Source organism: Pogona vitticeps, chromosome 6, assembly GCF_051106095.1.
Source record: "Pogona vitticeps strain Pit_001003342236 chromosome 6, PviZW2.1, whole genome shotgun sequence".
In the NCBI taxonomy this organism is placed as follows: Eukaryota; Metazoa; Chordata; class Lepidosauria; order Squamata; family Agamidae; genus Pogona; species Pogona vitticeps.
The window spans coordinates 57,930,350-57,954,164 of NC_135788.1; the positions used below are offsets into that span (position 1 = coordinate 57,930,350).

General features: G+C 43.3%; 1 protein-coding gene across 3 annotated transcripts in view; it reads right to left on the reverse strand.

The window, feature by feature from the left end:
- CNTNAP2 (contactin associated protein 2) overlaps positions 1-23,815 on the reverse strand; it is a 2,051,986-nt gene that overhangs the window by 906,234 nt on the left and 1,121,937 nt on the right. For all 3 annotated transcript variants that reach the window (XM_073002555.2, XM_078377431.1, XM_078377432.1), the window contains exons 6-7: positions 8,820-9,004; positions 1,831-1,974 (exon numbers count right to left, since the gene is read on the reverse strand). In XM_073002555.2, the coding sequence (XP_072858656.2) occupies positions 1,831-1,974; positions 8,820-9,004 (329 nt within the window). The remainder of the gene's footprint in view (positions 1-1,830; positions 1,975-8,819; positions 9,005-23,815) is intronic.

Genomic DNA, 23,815 nt, shown 5'->3' on the forward strand with positions numbered 1-23,815 from the left:
ATGCCCCACTGTGATATTTATGTATTGCTTTTTCATATATTTTACGAGACTTTTGAGGTCTGCACAGATATTTATATGCTTTCTTCCCCTCTTTCAACAGCCGGGGCATATACTTTTGCACTGCTGATGTCTGTTAGATTTCCCTATAGTTAGATAAGAATTACCATAATACTACTCCATCATGCTGCCATGCATCATTACTGCCTGAATAAAACATAAGTCTCTTTCTGCATTTTGAAGAGATAGTAGCCAATACATTTCCATTACTTGAAGGTTTCAAATGTTCATCACTTTTTTTACTGCATTGTGAATCCTGCCTCATACATGCTTTCTACATTCCAGGCATTCTACATTCTTTATCTAACTTTTACCCTGGATATTCTTTCTGACATCTAAAGCCTGCTAGGGACTGAAGGCCTTTTCATATTTCTCTCCATCTGTAACAAGCATACCTGTAAGAAATAATGTATGTGGGAAACTTCTGCTTAAAGGTTGTAGCTGCATTCTGTTCCAATGACATGCAAACACTCCTGGCAGGATGCCGCAGCTGCCAGGGGGTGGGGTAGCCCCTTATTCTGCCCTTTCACTTAGAGGAAGATCAAAGGGTTATTTTAGCCAATCCTAGTTACAATTAGGTAACTAGTATCCTATCTGTTTCCTCTCATAACATACTATGTAATCATGTTCAGTCAATAAAAGAGCCCTCAGGGTGTTGCCAGTTGGCTCCGCTGGCTCGGACTTTTGCGGTCAACTCCTTTGTTCTCTCTCTAAGGCAATTAGCCTTCCTTTGTACCATGATCACCCACAAATGTACTGGTTTTCTGATGTCTTCCACATATCAGTATCATAGCTGATTATAACAGCTACCATTGCATGCATAGTTTCCCCTACCAAAGGCTAACTGGCATGCTTCACCTTGGTCTCCAGCTGGTATTGGTACTGTCACTGCAAAACGACATTTGAGTTTAGAGATGAAGTAGTTTCCCATAATCCTCTAAATTAAGCTCCTCCACCCAAAGCTCCTGGGTTTCCTAGCAGTAATTAATCATGTACACAACATAACCAAGGTACCTGGTGCAATTATTCACCAATTTCAGTTCAGAGGCCAAGGTGCTATACTGAAGAAAATAGTCTTTTCTGCTAACAGTCTGTGAGGCCTAACAGCATTCATAGAGACTACCAGGAAATTCCCTGTTTGATAGAAAAACATTCCTAGGGTCTACATTTTTTTAAAGTAATTACGATGGTGGTTGTAGTTTTTTTGGGCTTTTTGGCCATTGTGATTGATGGGAGCCAGCACTGAAAAATATAGCCTGCAAAAAGGTCAGTGAACTCTACCCAGCCACAAGGACCATTGATCACTGCACCAAAAGACTAGCTAACAACACCCATCAATCACAGTGACAGATCATCTCCCCCTTATCACAACAATGCACCCATAACCAAAAATACCCTGATAACCATAATCACCCAATCTCTGGAAAAGAACAAAAGCTGATCCCACAGTTACAAATACTCAACTATCCCACACACTACACCAGAACAGAGTTCTACTCCTGTCTTCTGAAGATGCCGGCCACAGAGACTGGTGAAACGTTAGGAAGAAAAACCTCCAGAACATGGCCGAACAGCCTGAAAAACCTACAAGAACCATTGGATCCCAGCCATTAAAGCCTTGAAGAAAACTAATTACCCTTAAAGTTCCTTACAGTTCATTTGTCATATGCTGAAGTATTTGAGGAAACCTGGCATGGGAGCTTCAGATGTATAGAAAAAACGTATGTAAATAGCTGTGTTTCATTTTAGATTATCACAAAGTATTGTACTCACCACACCAGAAAACTCAAGTTTCTTCCTCCTGGCTAGATCTGTGATATTACTGAGGTTGTAGAATATGCTCTCCATACAGCCTTTAAAATTCTTTCGTGTGTTTGAACTTGGCTTCCCAGAAGAAGGCATACCACCAAACGTTATCTTTGAAAGACAAAGTGAAATGTGTTATGATAGGGTGATAATTCATCCCACCCTAAACCTCTGTGTAAAACACAGAGCCATAGGTAATTTTAAGTAATGCAAACTTGTGCAGAAACTTGTTATCTCTTATTGAACATTTTAGGGCTAGCTAGATGAATCAGTGAGTAGCCTTTGAACATGTGTTTTGATCTAGTGATTATACAAGGGGACAGATGCATGAATGTTCCATGATTTGCAAATGGTTTCTTGGATAAGAATCCTTTGATTGTTCACTTGAGACTGCCCACAAACAACTGCACTCCTCAGGAATTTTCAAATGAAATATTGATATTAAGTCACAGGTACAGTTATGATGTCTATTCTGATAAACTGCCTAGATGGGAGACCATCAATACAGTATGCTGTTTTTTTTTGTCTGTGATGTTTGACTTTAGTAGAGTGAATGTTTAAAGTAGAAAATGGCTATTTCTAAAAATATTCGGATAGCTTGAGCAGCCAACCTATTTTGAAATGTGATTTCTAGCACCTCTTTCTTTTCTGAATTCAGCTTGAACATCTGGCATTTCCCTCCCCAAATATGGTAAAAGCTTTATTGTAAAATCTGGAGCATCACTTTCCTTTCATGAAATTAATGCAATGATGCTTTACTTGCTACATTCTTTGATGCCCCCTTTCTTTGACATTGGGGTGTATATTGAACATAACACATCTAATGGATCATTGGATGAAATCCTGTTGACATAAGTACAAATGCATAAAGATGCTATCAGCAGGGGGGATTTTTCAGAAATTCAACAGTTCCTATTTTTCTCCCACAGTTTACATGGCTCCTGTGTTATTCCTTTCAGAATCAAGAAGCTACAGGAACTGCAGAACAGAAATAAGATATATTTAATTTCTGAAAAATCACCCTTGTGATGATATCATCAGCCTTACATGGTCATCAGGTAACCTCCCTGATGGACAAAGGGAATGCTGAAGACATAGTATATCTTGACTACAGCAAAGGTATTGCCAAAATGCTCCATTGTATTCTGATTAGCAAGATAACTAAATGTGGGCTGCATCGAACAACTGGCAGGTGGATACACAGTTGGCTACAGAATCATACTCAGAGGGTGATGTTTAATGGTTTCTTCCCAAACTGGGATAAAGTAACAAATGGGGTACCCACAGTACCGAGCCCAGTGCTCTTCAACATTTTTATTAATGACCTGGATCAGGGGGTGCAGGGAATGCTAATAAAATTTGCAGGTGACACAAAGCTGGGTGGAATAACTAACACCCTGGAAGAAAGAAACAAAATTTAAAATGACCTTGATAGGCTGGAGCACTGGACTAAAAACAACAGAATGAAGTTTAACAGGGATAAGTGCAAAGTACTGTAGCTGTTGGGGGGGGGGGACACAGTTACAAGACATAGTAACTGTATACCTGGCATAGCTATACTACAAGCCAGAAGGATCTTGGCATCATCGTAGATCACAAGCTGAATATAATCCAAAAGTGGTGATGTGGCTACAAAAAAGGCAAACGCTATTTTAGGCTGCATTAACAGACGTATAGTCTCCAAATCCCACAAGGTACTAGTTTTCTTCTATTCAGCACTGCTTAGGCCTCATTCTGAGTACCGTGTCCAGCCTTGGACACCACACTAGAAGAAGGATCCTGACAAATTGGAACAAGTTCAGATGAGGGCGACAAGGATGATCAACCTCAGTTTTCTCTTGAATGCCTCTAGTGCCTCACCACCTGCCAACGAAATTGGTTCGGAATATTTTCCTGATATTCAGTTGAAAACTGGCTTCCAGTAACTTATTACATGTCCTGCACTGTGTGATAATCAAGGACAGATCCTGTCCCTCCTTTGTATGACAACGTTCCAAATATTTGAAGAGTGCTATCGTATCTCCCCTCAGCCTTCTTTTCTTAAGGCTAAACATGTCAATTTCTTTCAGTGTTTCCTGAAAGCTCTTGGTTTCCAATCCCCTGATGATCCTTGTTGCCCTCCTCTGGACTTGTTCCAGTTTGTCAGCATCCTTCTTCAAATATGGTGTCAAGAAATGAACAAAGGGCTCAATGTGAGTCCTAAGAGAGGGAAAATATTGCTTCATATTTGGAGACTATTTCTGCTAATGTGGCTTAAAATAGCAGTTGCCTTTTTGTAGCCACATCACACTGTAGGCTCACACTTGGGATCTACAAAAATTCCAAACCCCTTCTCACTTGTAGTATCACTAAACCAAGTAGTGCTCCATCTTGTAACTATGCTTTGGGGTTTTCCCCCCCTTAGGTGTAGAAATTTTCACTTTTCACTGTTAAATTTCATTCTGTTGTTTTCAGCCCAGTGCTTGAACCTATCAAGATCTTTTCAAATTGTCCTTCAGATTGTCTTTCTCTTTTCCAGGGTATCCACTATTCCACCCAATATTGTAGAAAATTATCAAATTTGTAAATTTGATAATTGTTCCCTACTGTGCTCATCCAAGTCATTAATAAAAAGGACTGAGCCTTCAGTTTGAGAAGGAGACATTGGTAAGCACTCTCTAAGTATGATTCTGTAATCAACTCTGAACCCAGCCCACATCTAGTTAGCTTCATAATCAGAATATCGTGCACTTTGTCAAAAGCTTTGCTGAAGTCAAGATATATTACATCTACAGTAAGGGTCTCCAAACTATGGCCTGGGGGCCACATCTGGCCAGTCTTGCCATTTTGTCCAGTCCGCCCAGACTCTAGGACCTTTCCCACCCTGCTCTGCCTTCCTGCTTGTGTAGGATTAGTCTCCCACTTGTCACCTGCCCTAACGTGCAGGCTCTCTCTCTCTCCTCTCTCTCTCTCTCTTGACTCTAGAGCAGGGGTCCCCAACAGGGCTCTCTCCTGCACACTTTCTCTTTTCCACTCCATGTTCCAAGGAAGGACCAGGCCGCTGGGAAAGATGAGTGTCATGTAGGAAAATTAGAGCACACTGTACTGAAGGGAGGTGATGGCTGGCTGCAGAGTATGCACTCATGGCAGAGCTAACTGCTGGGATGGAGGCCGAATGGGTGAGCTGTAGGGAATTGGTGAGACTCCCCAAGGGTTGACTTGCAGCCTTCTGTCTCACAAAGGTGCACACTTCTTGCGGAGGAGGGAACAGTCTGTGGGTGTGGAGCAGGTCCTTGGGAGAATGGTCTTCCATGGAGTGAGTGGGGCCGGCTCCCTTACTGGCTCAGCACCTTTTTCCAGGCTTTAAGGCTGCCGTCTTTGTTGCCACTCAGGTCACTCCTATGCAAGCAGCTGCTCCTAGTGCCCTGGCTGCCATCCTGCCTTGCTGGCTCCAGCAAAGTGACAGGTGCTTGTGGCCAGCTGGGGTGTCCAGGCAATGCCTCTTGCCGGCAGCAGGAGGAGAAGGAGGTGAGAAGGGGGCTGGTCTTGGAGTAGGTTGGCCAAGCAGGGCCAGGTCTCCCCGGGCACCCTCCCAGGGCAACACAAAGCATGTCCTTCTGGGGCCCTGCAGACAAAAACAGCCAAGTCAGCAGGGAAGAGCAAAGGGCCTTGCCAGCACACAGTGAAGTATGATGAACCAGTATGGAGCCCGGGCCAGCAGAGGAAGGCCAGGTGGGCCAAGCCAGCCAGCCAGCCTGCCTTCCCCCCTCTGAGCTGATCCTGAGCCTGTTGTGGACGAAACACAAGACACTTCCTTTCTCAGAGGCTTTTAGGACCACCAACCTTGGGCGTCAATGTTGGGGTGTGCCAGGGGTGGGGGGTGATTCCAGGAGAAGGCTTGGAGGTAGTACCAGGGTGGGGACCTTGCCACCCTCTAAATGTGGATAGACTATAGCACCTATCATCATTGGCCTGGGCAGCTCAGAGGCCAGTGTCTGATGAGCCACAGGCAGAAGTTGGAAGAGGTCCCAGAATCCCCTCCCACCACCATCTCTTGGCCACTAGGATCACTGGCCCTAATGGCTGGAGGTTTCTGTGGTTTGTCATCCAAAAGTAACTTTTCCAAGTTCTGGAAGGCATGTGCTTTGGTCACTCATTTCCACCCCCTGGACACCTGACAATGTGAAATTTTACCCTTCCTGATTCATCAGAAGCATATTCAATCACAGGTCATCTGTTGTTTAGTGTGATTTTGGCCTCTTGCAGATTGCACTTTCGAAAGAATACAGTAGGACCTCCTTATGTCAAGTCCAACTATTGAGTAAGTTTATCCAATGAGCATCTTCAGTCCATTCTAATAATTGGCTCCTCACATTTGAAACCTCAGTTTGGCAATATTTTGAAATTAAACAAGCAGTTTCATAATTCCCATTAATATTGTAGTATACAAGTTCATTGATCCAAATAAAACTTATTCATTCATTATAAAAATGTTTTTTCTTCCCCTCTTCCCCCTGTTTTTCCCCACTTTGGCCCCCAAAAATGTGTAAAATATATGATGTGGCCCTCGTACTGAAAAATTTGGAGACCCCTGATCTACAGCATTACCACTGCCTACCAGGGAGAGTATCTGATCATAAAATTAGTTAAGATTAATCTGACAAGATTTATTTTTGACACATCTATATTTGCTTCTAGTAATTACAGCATTGTTTTCTAGGTGGTTGCAGAGGGACCACTTTATAATGCGCTCCAGAATTTTCCCTGAAATTAATGTCAGGCTGACTAGTCTGCAGCTCCTAGGTTCCTCCTTTTTGCCCTTTTTGAAGATGAGACAATTTAGCCCTCCTGCATTCATCCAGCACTTTACCCATCCTCCATGATTTCAAGAAAATAATAGACAGTGGTTCTGAGAGTTCTTCAATCAGTTCCAGTAGGTCCTAAAATCCAAAGAGCAAAAGCCATGGAACAAGACTAAACAATATTGAATCCTTTGGCAGCAGTTCCCACTCTGTTCCTTGCAAGAAGTTTATTTAGATAAGCATCAATGTTGGAGAGAAAGTGGGGTGGGGTAGCGACTATGAGATGGAAGGTCCTGATGCCTTCCTTAAAAATGTACTCTGATGGCACTGTGTGGTCCTTCTAGTATTCTTCAGTGCAGTGGTGGAACACTGAACCCTTTAGATGCTCTCAATGATGTATTGTGGTGTTTCCAAAGCCAGAGAGGCAGGCAATGTAGAAGAATGTTTTGGTTAGACATGCTGCTCTGCACAACAGTGCTTCTTCATCAGTCTGCCTCTGCACTATTGCACTATTCAATGCAGCATTAAGTTAACTCTGTCATCTTAGCCATACAGGTGTTCTTTAGGATTCCAACATACTCCAACAAGGGAAGTCTGTCTGCTTGGAAAGACTGTACTGTATTTGATTTAGCTGCCTGTCCTGCCTATGGCAAGCGCTGCTGAGTGCCTGCCTGTCAGTGTCCATTAGAAGTGTGCACAGTGGAAAATTTCTTTTCCATTTCAGTTCAGTTTCTTTTGGGAGTGCCTCTTTAGGTGTCAGTTTTATCATGCACAGCTCCTATTATTCGCCACAACAAGGGCTGCCTCTTTTAGGTCATTTGAGTTTGGAGGCAGTGAGGGAAGGAGGAAGAAGGGAAGCCTCTGGGTTAGCAAGACTGACAGTGGGGTAATGAGGTGAGGGAAGAGAAAACAGGGCTGGCAAGGCTGGCAGATGGACAAGGGGCCTTGCCCTGATTCAATATGAATGACTAGAGGGCTGGGACATGAATTATCTTTCTTCCTCCTTTTATTCAAGAGGATCAAATAACTAGTAAAAAAAGAGCTATCATGCCATTGGAACCTGTGCTCTGCCACAGACCAAGATCCTTTGTTTGGATGCCACAACAAGACAATGCTTGCTAATTAGTTTGCTCAGTTTCACAAAGAGATGAGTGAAGCAGAACTGGAGACACAGCATGTACCACTGCACTGCTTATTCACATAAAGCCAGGGCAGGCCAGGAATCCTACCTTAATATTATTTTATATAGGTGGAGTATAAAAAAAACCCTACCACTGCTCTGAAGTAAAGGAACTGATGAAAGAAACAATAGCCAATTGGGCAGGAGTCTTCATGCTGTTCCCTGAAATATCCTCTTGTAGAAGAACCAATTCTATGCAGAATCCTTAAGTGTTCCTTTAGTCAAAGTAATTGCAGGAGCACCACTGTCCTTTTTTAATTATGAACCACAGGAAGGCACAGCTGCACTTGAGAGCCATTTGGGCAGATTCTGTATTGTCATCCATGACTTCTTACAAATGTCTTTTTAAAAGGTACTGCAACTGGGTTCGGGATTCATGCCTATATTCTAGGCAAGGATGGCTAGATATTACACAAGGTTGCACAATATCCAGGGAATAATTTAGAAGGCCGAACAAGCTCATTACTTTTAATATAGTGTCTGAAATCCTGTTGCATAGTTCCATGTGTGCAACAGAAATGATGTCATCATTAGCAGCAAATGATCATCGGTTAAAGGCTTCCTTTGGCAATTTCAGGGTGTACACATTATGTATAAGTTGATGGACCCCCAAATAATGAAAGGAGTCTTTAATCAGTGACAATTTGCTGCTGCTAATTTTATCACTCTTGTTGTGTGCACAGAACTGCACAACAGATTTCAGCCAATATATATAACAGAGCCATTAAGAGTCATGCCTTGAGTAAGGAATGAGACATCTGTCACTTTCACTGGCATCTGTCAAAGCAGGACAGGGCAACCTAGATTTATATAAGCACTAAGGAGAAACTGAAAGACAATTGTTATTGAATTTATTTGTAACAGTATTGCCCAAAGATAATGGACTGAGAATTATACATTGGCATCAATCAACTGAGCATTTCCAAAGTGTTGCAGTGAATATGTTTAGATGACCCTTGTTTATTTAAATGAATAGCAATGGATAAAATTTGTACCTCATAGTCCAGATCCAAATAATCAAATTCCCCACTGATCCGGAAATTTTGTATATGTCTGTCAAGAGTAAGGTTGATGTTCCTCCCATGACGCTCTATTACTACAGAATGCCAATGGTGATCATCCAGGAGGCTACCGGTTGTAACAGATGTGTGACCATAAATTGAACCATACTGGTTGCTACCTAGGATGAAAAAGAAGAGAAGAAAATATGAGATATCTCAGACACAATGCCATGCAAAAAGCTGCTATAGAATAACCAATCATTCCACAATAAATATATTGCAGTGTCATTATGACAGTATGGCCAGAAGCAAATTACACAGTGACCAAAATCCTATTGCTAAGTGTAACCACTGAGCCTCGTGGCGCAGTGGTTAAAACGCTGTACTGCAGCTAAAACTGTGCTCACGACCTGGGGTTCAAAACCCAGGTAGCCGGCTCAAGGTTGACTCAGCCTTCCATCCTTCCGAGGTCGGTAAAATGAGTACCCAGCTTGCTGGGGGGGGGCAATGTGTAGCCTGTATAATTAAAAATTGTAAACCGCCCGGAGAGTGCTTGTAGCGCTATGGGGCGGTATATAAGTCCAATAAATAAATAAATAAATATAAATAAATAAATATACTAATGTAATTCTATTGAATCAATGGGGATTTGGTGAGTCAGCTCACCAGTGATTGAAATGGGTCTAGTCTAGTTACTTTAGTATAGGAAGACACAGCTAAAATTGCCCATGTGAATCAATTGACTTTATGGAGAAGGGTACTCAACAAATTCTCATTGATTTAATGGCCCTGCACTAGTGCAATTCACTACACTAAACAACCTGGACTTCCCAAGATACACAAGGAAGGAGCACCATAAACTGGGTAATGTACAACATTGCTAAATACCTGGCCATCATCTTATCACCATTGGTGGGATACTCAGACCACCACATTCACAACTCAGAGGAGTCTGCATCCAAGGTCAGGGAACGGAAACTAAATACTGATGAAACTATGGTATTCTTTGATATCACATACCTCTTCACCAGCATTCCTACTCCCAATGCCCTAATAACTGTAAAAAGGAGACTGGAAGAAGACAACATCCTCTCCACCAGAAGCAACCTCAACCTGGACCAGATATGCCTGCTCCCGACCCAGGAGGACAATGGAACAGTCTGAGACCCAGCGCCAACAGAAGAATCTGGTCATTCCTTATATGGTGGGTGTGTCTGAAAAGCTCAAAAGGATTTTTGGTAAACACCACATACCCGTGCACTCCAAACCCACAAACACACTAAGGCAGAGACTCATCCACCCAAAAGACCAACACCAAAACACAATAGGAGTGATATATTATATGTGGTGCAAAAAGGAGTGTTCAGAGCTCTACAATGGAGAAAGCAAACAGCCACTAACAGGAGAATGGCCCAACACAGGAGGGGCAATGGCTGAGGACCACAATCAGCAGTGTTCTTTCATTTGAAGGAGAAAAGACACACATTTTTGACCAAGAAGGTAGTTGGTTTGAAAGACAGTCAGGGAGGCCATACATGTGTATATAGAACAGGGGTGGAGGCCTTAGATACAATCTCTCTCCCATTCATCATGCTGCCCATTCATCTGTCCCCAGAAAGATTAGGGCCACACAGACCAGAAAGACCACTATTAACGACTGCTAACAACCCATGACAATGGATGGAGAAGGACTGCAGAAGCAGGATTATCCCTTACCCCCAGTCCTTTGTCCTTCTAATGAACCTATTCAGACCAGGAGAAAGTGAAACCAACATGGAGGAGATATGAAGGATCTCCTACCAACTCTCCTCAGACTGAAGAAGCTACTTGGACGAGTAGCGAAAAGTTTTAACCTAACAAGAAAGTCCAGTTGCCATGACTCAGCATCCAGATAACCTCACCTGGTGACTGACAATCTTCACAGACTAAACAGGGTTTTGGCAAATGTTGCCAAATGAGATCCAAACAAAGCCATGTTGTCTTTTGGCAGCTTAGAGGCTAATACATTTATCAGGGCATACACTTCTGTGAATAAGATCCACTTCAGATGCATAAAGTGTTAGCCTATTTGCAAAGCATGTATGTATTTATGGGAGTGGGGATAGTACACAGTGAGGCTAGAAAGAAATGAAACGGGGAGGAAAAACAGACACTGGAAATTTTGCAATTAATGGTGACCATTCTCAAAGCATTGAGGTGAGTAATACAAATAAGCCAATGAACACAGCTAGTCTGTTATCTGATTCATTTCATAGGTAGTATAATGGTTTGTGCTGTCAAGTCAGAATCAATTTATAGTGACCCTAATAGGATTTTCAAGATAAGCGAGATATTTGAGGGGTGTTTTTACCAGTTCTACTCTTCTAGTGAGTTTCCATGGCCAAGTGGGGATTCAAACCCTCATCTCCAGAGTCCTTGTCTGTGTACTACACCACACTGAGTATCTCAGTACAAAGGTACTATAATCATACCTCCTGATAAATTATAACTCAGTGGTTTCACATTTCAGTTTTCTTTCAAATTTCCTTTTTTTTCCATGATGGCAGAGTGTCCTCAGACGCTGAAATTTTCCCTATTTCCTCCCTCTCTTTACATTGCCATTTTTGAAAGATTTCTGTCCATTTAAAGTTTTATATAGATACTTTTCTGTTTGACCTATGCAGAACACAGAAGAGCAGTGTTGACTGTCTTCCTCTCGGACTAGAAGATGAGCATGAAAATAGATGTTTGACATTTTGGTGATACTGTTAGGTCCTGCAGCAGTAGTTCCTGGGTAGGGATGTATGGTGACACAGAGTTGGCATCTTGATCTCTGTATTTGTATCACTTATTATAACGATTAGCTCTTACAGATTATGGGGCTGTTGGCAAGCAAGAATTATCCTTCCACCAAAGTATCAGTGACCAGAATTGTATTAGTTATTTATGCCAGTGTAAATGCAATAGCGTGCACTGTAATTGTGGCTACTCTTTAAGCAGCAGCAATTCATGGCAGCCATTTACACTGCTGCACTTACACCAGTATAACCTCAGGAGTTTATGAGTGCTCCAACACTGGAGGCATTATCTGAGGTATTTTCTAAGGAAAGAAATGGTAAAGAAACACTGGATTCTATACACTTCTTATACAGAAAGGTCCCATTCAGGCTTCAGCATTTTGAAGTATGGCTGGGAAACCCTGGGATGCCCTGTTCAATTACTCTGAAATTTGGAATCATCAGTGCAGTTGAAGGGGAGAGGCTAGCTCTATCCCTCTTCTGTTGTGTTGTTCATATAAGCAATGATGAGTCTGAAAAGCCAAGTGGCTCTGCTGATGTGGAAGCTCTACGCATGAACAGCAAACAACCTTGGAAAAACTGGGTTGTTGTTTGTATATAGAATTTACATGCAGGCAGAACTGCTCTCTTTAGCTCTCCTTGGATCCCACAATACTGAAAAAAAATGCCAACCAATCTCTAGTGTCCAATTCTTGGTCAAGGTGTTGGAGTGAGTTGTGGCTTCTCAGTTTCAGGGGTTCCTGTATGAGACGGATTATCTAAATTCATTTCCATTTCTGACTTCAGGCCTGGTTATGGGATGGAGACTGCTTTGGTCTTTTGCTATGATTTATGCTGGGAACTGGACAGAGGGAATGTATCCCTGTAGGTTCTGTTGGACCTTACAGCAGCTTTCATTACCATTGAACTGTCTCTCCAGGATGGGACTCAGAGGGACTGTTTTACTCATCCTTCCTGGAGGAGAGAACCCAGAAGATAGTGCTGGGTGACTCTGATGTGACACTCTGGCTGCTAGCCTGCAGGGTCCCTAATGGTTCTATTTTGTCTCCCATGCTATTTAACATCTACATGATACCGCTGGGAGAGGTTGTCTAGAGTTTTGATATTCTATGTCACAAGTACACAGATGACATCTAACTATTTATCTCCTTGCACCCTAAATCTAAGGAAAGTGTTTCAGCTCTAGATCAGAGGCAGGTATCAGTAATGGACTGGATGAGGGTGAATAAACTGAAACTTAATCCAGACAAGAAAGAAGTGCTCCTGGTCAGTCAAAAGGAAGATCAAGGAATAGGGGTGTAGCCTGTGCTAAATAGGGTTACCCTCCCTCAGAAAACACAGGTATGCAGCTTGTGTGTTCCTGGATTTATCTCTGAACTTGGATGCCCTGGTTTCACTGGTGGCCAGGAGTGCCTTAGCACAACTGAAAATAGTGTGCCAGCTGTGCCCATTCCTGGAGAGGTCTAATCTGGCTTGGGTCCAAGCTAGTTAAAGGACTGTGTATTCCTTCATGAGCCTGCTTTGGTGTTAAGATCATCAGCAGAGGTTTTCTCTTGGTACCACCACCTCCACAGCTATATTTGATGGGAGCATGGGAGAGGTCCTTTCTTTGTTGTTGCACCCAGACCTTGGAACTTCCTCCCACAAGAGGCCAGGTTGGCTCTATCTTTATTGTCCTTCCACAAGCAGGCAAAGACCTTTCTCTTCAGGCAAGGTTTCTCTCAGTGACTGGCTGCCTGATGAACTAGGCATCCTTCAGTCTCGAGAGACTATGGTATCGTGCTCTGCATGGAGGACTTGGAACAGCTTCTAGTGTGGCTGAGAAGGCCAATTTGAGATTGACAATCCCTTACACACTGAGGACAAATACAATCTGTACCCCGTCTAGCTCCCTGATTTTGCTGCTTTCGTAACTGCCTCTTTGCCTCAGCCTGCTGGACAAGGGTATCTTCAAATTGGGAGAGGCCATGATGCACCGCTTGCCTCCAGGCTGAATGCTCAGATGTCAGGATTTGCCATCTGTCGAGATCCATTTCCAAGGCCTTCAGATCCCGCTTGCAGATGTCCTTGTATCGCAGCTGTGGTCCCCCTCTGGGGTGATGTCCCTGCACTAATTCTCCATACAGGAGATCCTTTGGAATCCGACCATCAGCCATTCTTACAACATGCCCAAGCCAACGTAGACGTTGCTATTTCAGTAATGTATACATGCTAAAAATTCCAGCTCAGTCTAGGACTACTCTACTTGGAACTTTGTCCTGCCAGGTGATACGAAAAATGCGTCAGAGGCAACGCATATGGAATGTGTTCAGTTTTCTCTCCTGCCATGCATGAAAGGTCCAGGACTCACTGCAATACAGGAGTGTGCTCAGGACACAGGCTCTATAGACCTAGATCTTGATGTATGGCGTCAACTTCTTATTGAGCCATACTCTCTTTGTGAGTCTAGAGAACATGGTAGCTGCTTTCCCAATGTGTTTATCCAGCTTGACATCTAGGGAGAGAGTGTCAGAGATCGTTGAGCCAAGGTACACAAATTCATGGACAAGCTCCAATTTTTGTGTGACGATGGTAAGAGAGGGAGGTGAGTCCACACCCTGGCCCATGACTTGTGTTTTCTTCAGGCTGATTATTAGTCCAAACTCTTGGCAGGACTTGCTAAAATGATTCATGAGCTGTTGGAGATCTTTGGAAGAGTGGGCAACAATGGCTGCATCATCGGTGAAGAGGAAGTTCCGCATGCATTTCAGCTGGACTTTGGTCTTTGCTCTCAATATAGAGAGATTAAAGAGCTTTCCATCTGATCTAGTCCGGAGATAGACACTTTTGGTTGCAGTTCCAAAGGCGTGCTTCAGCATGACAGCAAAAAAATATCCCAAAAAGGGTTGGTGCGAGGACACAGCCCTGTTTCACTCTGCTTCGGATGTCAAAGGGATCTGATGTTAAGCCATCAAAAACTACAGTGCCCTTCATTCCCTCATGAAAGGACCTGATGATGCTAAGGAGTTGAGGAGGACATCCAAACTTAGGATGTTGGTGCTGGGGGACCTCAACATTCATGCCGAGGCTCCCTTGACTGGGGCGGCTCAGGACTTCATGGCCACCATGACAACCATGGGGCTGTCTCAATGTGTCATCGGCCCAACGCATGAGAAGGGCCATACCTTGGACCTGGTTTTCTCAACGGGACTGGAAGATGGTGGTTTGGATGTGGAGGGGTTGGTTGTGACCCCATTGTCATGGTCAGACCACTTCTTGGTCAAGTTTAGTCTATTACAGTGGGGTCTCTACTTAAGAACGTCCCTACTTAAGAACAATCCAACTTAAGAACAGCTCCATTTGCTAAATTTTGCTTCTACTTGAGAACAGAAATCCAAGATAAGAACAGGAAAAAAACCTTTCCTGCTCTTTTTTTAACCTTAGGTCATCTTAGGTTAAAAAAAAATTCTCCCCCTAGTGGTAGAGTACGTATTAACCACCTTTGCATTAGTTCCTATGGGAACTAATGCTTCAATGTATGAACGCACCTCTACATAACAAAAAAACAGCCAGAACGGATTAATTGGTTTTCAGTCCATTCCTATGGGAAATTTTGCTTCAACTTAAGAACGTTTCAACTTAAGAACACCATTCCAAAACGGATTAAGTTCTTAAGTAGAGGTTCCACTGTAGTTTCTATGGACGGAAAAGAGCAGATATGGATTAAATGGTTTTCAATGCATTCCTATGGGAAATGCAGATTCAACATAAGAACTTTTCAACTTGAGAACCACCTTCCAATACGGATTAAGTTCTTAAGTAGAGACCCCACTTTAGCTTCTTCTTCCCTCTGCAAGGGTGGGGGATCTATTAAGATGATCTGCCCTCAGAGACTAATGGATCCAGATGGATTCCTGAATGCTCTGGGGGATTATCCGTCTGATATGGTCGGCACTCCTGTCGAAGCTCAGGTCACCCTATGGAATAAGGAGATGACCCGGGCTGTTGACATGATTGCGCCTAAGCGCCCTCTCCCTGCTCGCCAATCCCAGACAGCCCCTTGGTATACTTCTGAACTGCGGGCGATGAAGTGAGAGGGGAGACGGCTGGAGTGCAGGTGGAGGAAATCCCGCTGGGAGTCCGACCGAACATGACTTAGAGCCCATTATCGGGCCTATTTCGTGGCAATACGGCTGGAGAAACGGCAATATTTCTCCAGCCGTATTGCTTCCTCAGAATGTCATCCAGCCGAGCTGTTTCGGGTGGTCCAGGATCTTCTTTAACCGGGAAATCCGGTGGAGGTCCTGGACTGCTCATCAGCTCGCTGTGATGAGTTTGCCATCCATTTTGAGGAAAAAATCACTCAGATTCGCAGTGGGTTGGACTCCACAGTTACTGCAGAATCAGAGGATGTGTCCAGTGCACTGTGCTTTGGTCAGGTATTAATGGATGAGTTTCAATTGTTGAGACCTGAGGATGTGGACAGGGTGCTTGGATCTGTCCGTTCTACCACAACTCCGCTCGACCCTTGCCCATCCTGGCTAATTAGAAGATCAGCCAGGGGGGTTCACACCTGGGTCCAGGAGGCTGTGAACGCCTCTTGGAGAGAGGGAGTGGTCCCTACCGCCTTGAAAGAGGCGGTAATTCGACCACTCCTTAAAAAGCCAAACCTGGACCCAAGGCTGGTGGCTAACTACCGACCAGTAGCGAACCTCCCTTATTTGGGCAAAGTGTTGGAGCGGGTTGTGGCTGGGCAACTCCAGGCGCTGCTGGATGAAACGGATTTTCTGGATCCATTTCAATCGGGTTTCAGGCCGGGTTTTGGTACAGAGACTGCCTTGGTCGCCCTGTATGATGACCTTTGCCGGGAGAGAGACAGGGGGAGTGTGACCCTATTGATACTCCTGGACCTCTCAGCGGCTTTTGACACCATCGACCATGGTGTCCTTCTGGATAGGCTGGCTGGGTTGGGAGTTGGGGGCACTGTTTTACGGTGGTTCCGCTCCTTCCTGGCTGACCATGTCCAGAGGGTGGTGCTGGGGGACAGTTGCTCTGCCCCATGGCATTCATGCCATGGGGTTCCTCAGGGCTCGACACTCTCCCCCATGCTGTTTAACATCTACATGAAACCACTGGGAGAGGTCATCAGGAGGTTTGGGCTGAGGGGTCAGCATTATGCTGACAACACTCAGCTCTACCTCTCGTTTTCCACCAATCCAGGTGAGGCGGTTTCTGTGCTGAACTCGTGTTTGGACCTGATAATGGACTGGAGGAGGGTCAATAAATTGAAACTCAATCCAGACAAGATGGAAGTGCTGTTAGTGGGTGCTTCGCCAGACAGGCTGGAGGGCCATCTCCCTGCCCTGAATGGGGTTACACTCCCCCTAAGGGACAGGGTCCGCAGCTTGGGGGTGCTCCTGGACCCCAGTCTAACACTGGAAGCCCAGGTGGACTCGGTGGCCAGGGGCGCCTTCCTCCAACTGCGGAAACTATACCAGCTATGGCCCTACCTGGACGAGCGGAGTCTCATGACAGTTACACATGCACTGGTAAAATCCCGTATAAATTACTGCAATGGGCTTTACGTGGGGCTGTCTTTGAAGATGGTCCGGCGACTGCAACTGGTCCAGAATCGAGCGGCGCGGCTGGTGAGTGGTGTGGCCGCCAGGGAACATATCAAGCCGATTCTGTATAAGTTACATTGGCTACCAGTTGCTGCCCAGGCCCAATTCAAAGTGCTTGTTTTGACATATAAAGCCCTAAACAGCTTGGGCCCTGGATACCTGAAGGACCGGCTCCTTCCATATGAGCCTACCCGGCAGTTAAGATCTAGCCAGGGGGCCCTTTTGAAAGAGCAGTCCCTCAAGGAGGTAAGAGGGACGGCTTGTAGACAAAGGGCCTTTTCGGCAGCTGCCCCCAGACTATGGAATGCCCTCCCGACTGAGATTCGTCTGGCGCCGACACTGATGATGTTTCGGCGCCAGGTCAAAACCTTCCTGTTCCAGAAGGCTTTTAACTGAAATAATATTAGCTGTGGGTCCAATGGCAATTTTATATATATTTTAATTGTATTTTAATTGTTGCATATTTTTGTTGTATTTTGGATGCTGTAAGCCGCCCAGAGACCTTTGGGTAGTGTGGGCGGCATATAAATTAATTAAATAAATAAATAAATAAATAAATTAAAAAAAAGTATTTTTAAAAGGCCATTCCTGCTAACCAAGTCAAATGCTTTAGTAAGATCTATGAAGGCCACTAAGAGTGGCTGTTGTTGTTCCCTGCATTTCTCCTGCAACTGTCTGAGGGAGAATAGGATGTCAGTGGTGGATCTATTAGCTCGAAATCCACACTGTGATTCTGGATAGACTCTGTCTGCAAGCACCTGGAGCCTCTTCAGCACAACACAGGCAAGCAGCTTCCCTACAACACTAGAAGAGAAATACCATGGTAGTTATTGCAGTCGCCCTGTATCCTTTGTTCTTATCCAATGTGACAATGTTTGCATCCTTCATGTCCTGTGGTACTCCACCTTCGCTCCAGCAAAGACGAAAGATTTCATACAGTTTGGTGGTGATGGTCTCTTTACAGCACTTCAATAGGGATGTTATCCTTTCTAGGTGCCTTCCCGGAGGCAAGGGAATCCAAGGCCGCTTTTATTTCTGCTAAGGTTGGTTCGCTGTCCATCTCTTCCAGGACAGGGCGGCACTCAAAGTTATTTAATGCTTCTTCAGTTACTACATTCTCTCTGGAATATAGCTCAGAGTAGTGCTGCATCTAGCATTCCATCTGCTGTGCTCGGTCCTGGATGATCACACCTGTAGCAGACTTCAAGGGAGCAGATTTCTTCTGTATTGGACCTAAAGCCTGCTTGATCCCTTTATACATTCCCTTGATGTTACCTGTGTCCACTGCTAACTATATCTGAGAGCAGAGCTGAAGCCAATAATCATCGGAACATCTCCTGGCAGTCTGTTGGACTTGGCTACGAGCAGCTCGAAGGGCTTGCAAGTTGTCCTCACTAGGACAGGCTTTGTATGCTGCTAGAGCTCTCCTCTTATCCTCAATGGCTGGCATCAACTCCTCCGAATGGGCTTCGAATCAGTCGGCCGTCTTTTTGGTCTTCTTGCCAAATGTGGACAAGGCAGTGTTATAGACAGCATTTTTGAAATGTTCCCAGCGTTCAGGTGCATTTGCCTCAGCTGGGCCTGGAAGGGTTTCCTCAAGCGCTTGGGCAAATTTCTCCACTTTTCTTTGATTGCGAGTCTTGCTGATGTCATCTTACTGCTTTCAATGTGTTTTTGGTGTTGTTTCTGATTACCATGTTGTAGTGTGATATTTGACCCTTTTTAGTATTTGTATAATTATGCTTTTTAGCTTTAAATATTGAATTTTAATGATGTAAGCCACCCTAGGTCCTTTTGAAGGAGAAAGGTGGAGTAAAAATTTAATCTGTCAATCAATATCACTGTTCACGTGAACCAAGTAACAAAAGAGAGGTTCAGGCCAACTTCTCCTTGTCATGAATTTGATTATGAAAATAGAATAGAGTTGTATTTCATAGGATTTATTTCAGAGCTGCAACGAAAAAGCTAGAAATCTGCTTGTGTCCAGGAGCTAATTAGAGAGAAAAATGTACAAGGTCAGTTCTTCTCCAGCTAAAGAAAAAAAATTAAGAAGAGCAAGCTGACCCTTATCTTATCAAAACTCCAATGGACAAGGACACAACGGCTTAATTTAAGAAAGAAGGACTGAAAAGGAGAAGGACGGAGAAGAGAGATGGGGGAAGAGTTTGCTTTCATGACAGCCAGAGACGACACATGGAGAGAGATGCGTCTGGCAGAACTTTAATCAGAAGACTGTGTAAGAATGTTAGTTTAAGATATAGCTAGACTGTTTATTGTTTTCACTTTATAGAGGAAATGACTGGTGGCTAAGGCTGGGGGTTATTTTGGAAATAATTTGGAAATACTGAATGACGTTAAAATGAGCTTGTTGAAATGATATCTTTTGTAATAAAATATAAAAAGACAAATTGTCAGTAAGCTGTCTCTTTGTTTAGACCAAGCTACTGTAGTAAATTGGATATTTTAGAAGTAGGATTGTTTTGATCTGGCCACATTACGCTACCAAATGAGGGTCCTAAAGTAATAAAAGAGGAAGAGCAGACCTTCCAGATTGTTTAATTAAAATCGAGACAGACTTGGGTGAAGGAGTGAGAAGTCGCCTAGAGCAAAATTACAGGACCCGATTTTGCTGGCAATAGGGACTGATCATTCTGAATCCCTCTCTGTCTCGTGTAAAGGTAGTTCTAAGGAACGCTTTTACAGCATGGTGGCATCTTGGGATCTGAGCCTTACGTGCCGTGTTTACAGTATAGTGGCAGATGGGATTTGATTTACAAGCCATGGTGGCTGTGTTTGGATACAAATCCATGTGCTGTGTTTATGCCATGCTGGCAGCTTAAAGAGTTGCAGCTTGGGTTGCGCTTTGCTCAAGGGCTGAATTAGCGCTGGTAATTGTTTTATGAAGGCAGATGTGTGAGTAAGCAGATACACACTGCTAAATAAAGGACAAGAGAAACTTCTCTGGCGTGAGCTTCAGAGCAAAGCAGGGAAGGTTGTAAATTATTGTGACTGGAGAAGACTCCTATGCAGAAAGCTCAGGCTAAAGTAATGCAAGGAGAGATTCTGCCAGTGGCTTAAGAGTTCTAAGGAACAAGCATTGTGCTGTTTAAAAAGTGCCAGCTCATTTCACTCAGGTGACAGAGTGGCAAAATTGTTTTGAGTGTAGCAGGAGTCTATAAGGAGCAGCCAGGATAATAAAAGTAATTTAAAAGTAATTAAATAAAGTTTAAAAAGGAAAATTTCCTACCCCAAGCCAGAGCCAAAAGGATTTCCTGAAGGGAAAGTAGGATTAGTCAAAGCTGACAGTTTAATTGTTTTATTGCTCCTCCCGTGCTTCGGCCAAGGCTGCAGGGAGGGAGAGAAGAAAAAAAAAAAAGGAAAAATGGCTTTTAGCAGTCGGTTTTCACTGCCTGAATTATCAGTGGATAAGGAGATTTTGGAAGCAATGGAACACTGGGAAGTAGATAACCCAGAGGATGAAGAAGATGCCCAAAGATTAATAGAAGCAAATCCAGAAGTTGTTAAACCTAAAATGAAGCCGAGAAGGGCACAGCACTACACTGGGGCGGAACAAGTTCCAACTCAGCAGGATCTGCTAACAGAGAAAATTCTTGTTATTGACCAGAGGTCGTCAGGAGCAGCAATGGCAGAGGCCAGCAGCAGTCCAGCAGATAAAAGAGATGCGAGTTTCAGGTTGCAAGAGCAGTTTACCCTGATGGTGGCAGACTTCATGGAGAGCCAGAAACAATGGGTGAAAGCACTCACAACCAGTGAGCTCCAAGCAAAAAAATACCATGAATTGAAACTACAGATTTTACAGAGCAAAACTGCTGAGAGAGAGCAGGCCAGAAGTTCCTTAGGGAACATGGATAGTGGAAACCTGACTTGTGAACAGGAAGATGATGGAATCATTTCCTTCAAGAAAAGTGAACCTGTTACCAGAGTAAGGCCTATTCCAGAAGTGCTTAGAAGGCAGAGTCAATACGAATCCAAGAAAACAGAGGTTCCTGAACCAAGACAGTCTTTTGCTGGAGAGCGAAGAAGCATGGGCACTAGCCAGATTAGGTCACCTTTGGCTTGTTTCCATTGCGGAGGAGCCCATTTAAAAAGGGATTGTCCACGACTGTCGGGATCAGATAACCAAGACGGGAAGCAAGTTGGCAAAACACCGGTACCTGCCCCACGGAGATTTCAGCAGACACCCTTACCAGCACCAAGAAAATTCAAGAAGGCACCCATACCCACTCCACGGAAATTCAAGCCAACGACCCTTAAAGTGGATTATCTCAGTGCAACACCACTAGAAATACCAGAAGAGTTACCAGCAGAATCACATGAAGTTAATCAACTAAGGAATGTGCTACCCCAGAGACAAGGAGAAGTCAATCCAAATTTTTCTAAAACTAGTGAAATGCAAGCAACAGAGCCAAGGATTGTGCCAAGGATAATGGGCTTACGAGTAGCTCAAGTCTCTACAACAGTAAACCAACAGACATCCTCAGGGGAGAAATTTTCAGTTATAGATCCCAGTAGCATCCTACCGGAAGAACAGTTTTATTGGTCACTGAAAAGTTTTTCGGAACCGGTAACCCTACATTTTTCTACAGGAGATTTAACCATAAACACTTCTAGGGATACCGCCGCAGATATCTCATCAATCAACAAACAGTTTGTAGATTCGGAACTAATCTTAAATAACCTGAGATGTCCAGTAAAAACTTATGGATCCGGAGAAATAATCGAGAGATTCTTACCATTAGTCTACGTGCAAATTAGCTACAAAAATTGGAAAGGCGCAAAATATCTATTAGTGCATGAAGGTAAACCCGATTTCTTGATAGGCAACGACTTGGCGTTTCTTAATCACCAACATACGGAAAAATCCACATCGATACAAGCTGTAACAAGGTCTCAAAGTAAAACAATGCAACATGTACCAACTGAAGAAGATTCGGAGGATGACTCAGAGGGACAATTAGCACAGCTACAGCAGCGCCTTGAGGACGAACTAGATAGTACAACCAAAACAAAAACGGAACCAGAGGATCTACCTATAACAATGGGATCTGAAGTATTCAAACAGAAGCAGATGGAAGACCCTACTTTGGCTTCTTTGAGGTCACAAGCCGACGATTACGCCAGACAACCGGTACAACAAAAAGTATCCTTTTTGTGGGGACAAAATGGACTATTGTATCGAGAATATTCCCCAAAATCGAACGAACAGGCGGAACCAGTACAACAACTAGTCATTCCAAGAGAGTATAGGGAAAAAATTCTACAAATGGCCCACGATAATCTAAGTAGCGGACATCTGGGAATCCAAAAAACGTTAAGCCGGATTTCACAACATTTTTATTGGCCCGGAATTTCTAAGACCGTCAAGGACTACGTTAGTACCTGTGATTACTGTCAAAGAACAGGGAAACGGACTGATTGTACAAAACAAAAATACTATCATGACAAGAAGGCCCGTCACCGAGAGTTTGCAGTGGGTGATATGGTACTTGTACTAAACCCGCTCAGACCTTCAAAACTGGAAGTAGTCTGGGAAGGTCCAGGGGAAATCACACAAAAAGTGGGAAATGTGAATTATCTTGTGAAAATGTTAAATTCATCCAAGAAACCAGTTATGCATCATGTAAATAGTTTAAAAATGTATAGAGACAGATCGGCAATGGTGTATCAGTGTCATGCGGCGTGTTTTAAACCAGATAATGAACCTACTGACATGGTAACTAAATGGGGTAAAAGTCAAAAGATTGTTCCTAATAATTCTAATTGTAACAATGTGGGGAGAAAAATCGAACGTAATGTAACAGATCGTTGAAAAATTGTATGCTGATATAATATGGTTACCTTGAATTTATGGTTAAAATTAACTAACTTGCTTATTTTTCTGTATACTCATAGAGATATTTAGCTATAAGAACAAATGTGTTACTGGTTACTATTAATCAACTTGTTTACTTGTCTGTATATTGATAGAGATATATTACTGTTATGAATTTAATACTTTGTTAAGATAGATTTAAGTTCACATGTAGTCTTGTTAACCTTTCATAATCAAATTTAAGTTAGTAACAAAATAAGAACTCTAATAGTTCTGTATTTTGTATATTTAAGGGGGGGCGTGTCATGAATTTGATTATGAAAATAGAATAGAGTTGTATTTCATAGGATTTATTTCAGAGCTGCAACGAAAAAGCTAGAAATCTGCTTGTGTCCAGGTGCTAATTAGAGAGAAAAATGTACAAGGTCAGTTCTTCTCCAGCTAAAGAAAAAAAATTAAGAAGAGCAAGCTGACCCTTATCTTATCAAAACTCCAATGGACAAGGACACAACGGCTTAATTTAAGAAAGAAGGACTGAAAAGGAGAAGGACGGAGAAGAGAGACGACACATGGAGAGAGATGCGTCTGGCAGAACTTTAATCAGAAGACTGTGTAAGAATGTTAGTTTAAGATATAGCTAGACTGTTTATTGTTTTCACTTTATAGAGGAAATGACTGGTGGCTAAGGCTGGGGGTTATTTTGGAAATAATTTGGAAATACTGAATGACGTTAAAATGAGCTTGTTGAAATGATATCTTTTGTAATAAAATATAAAA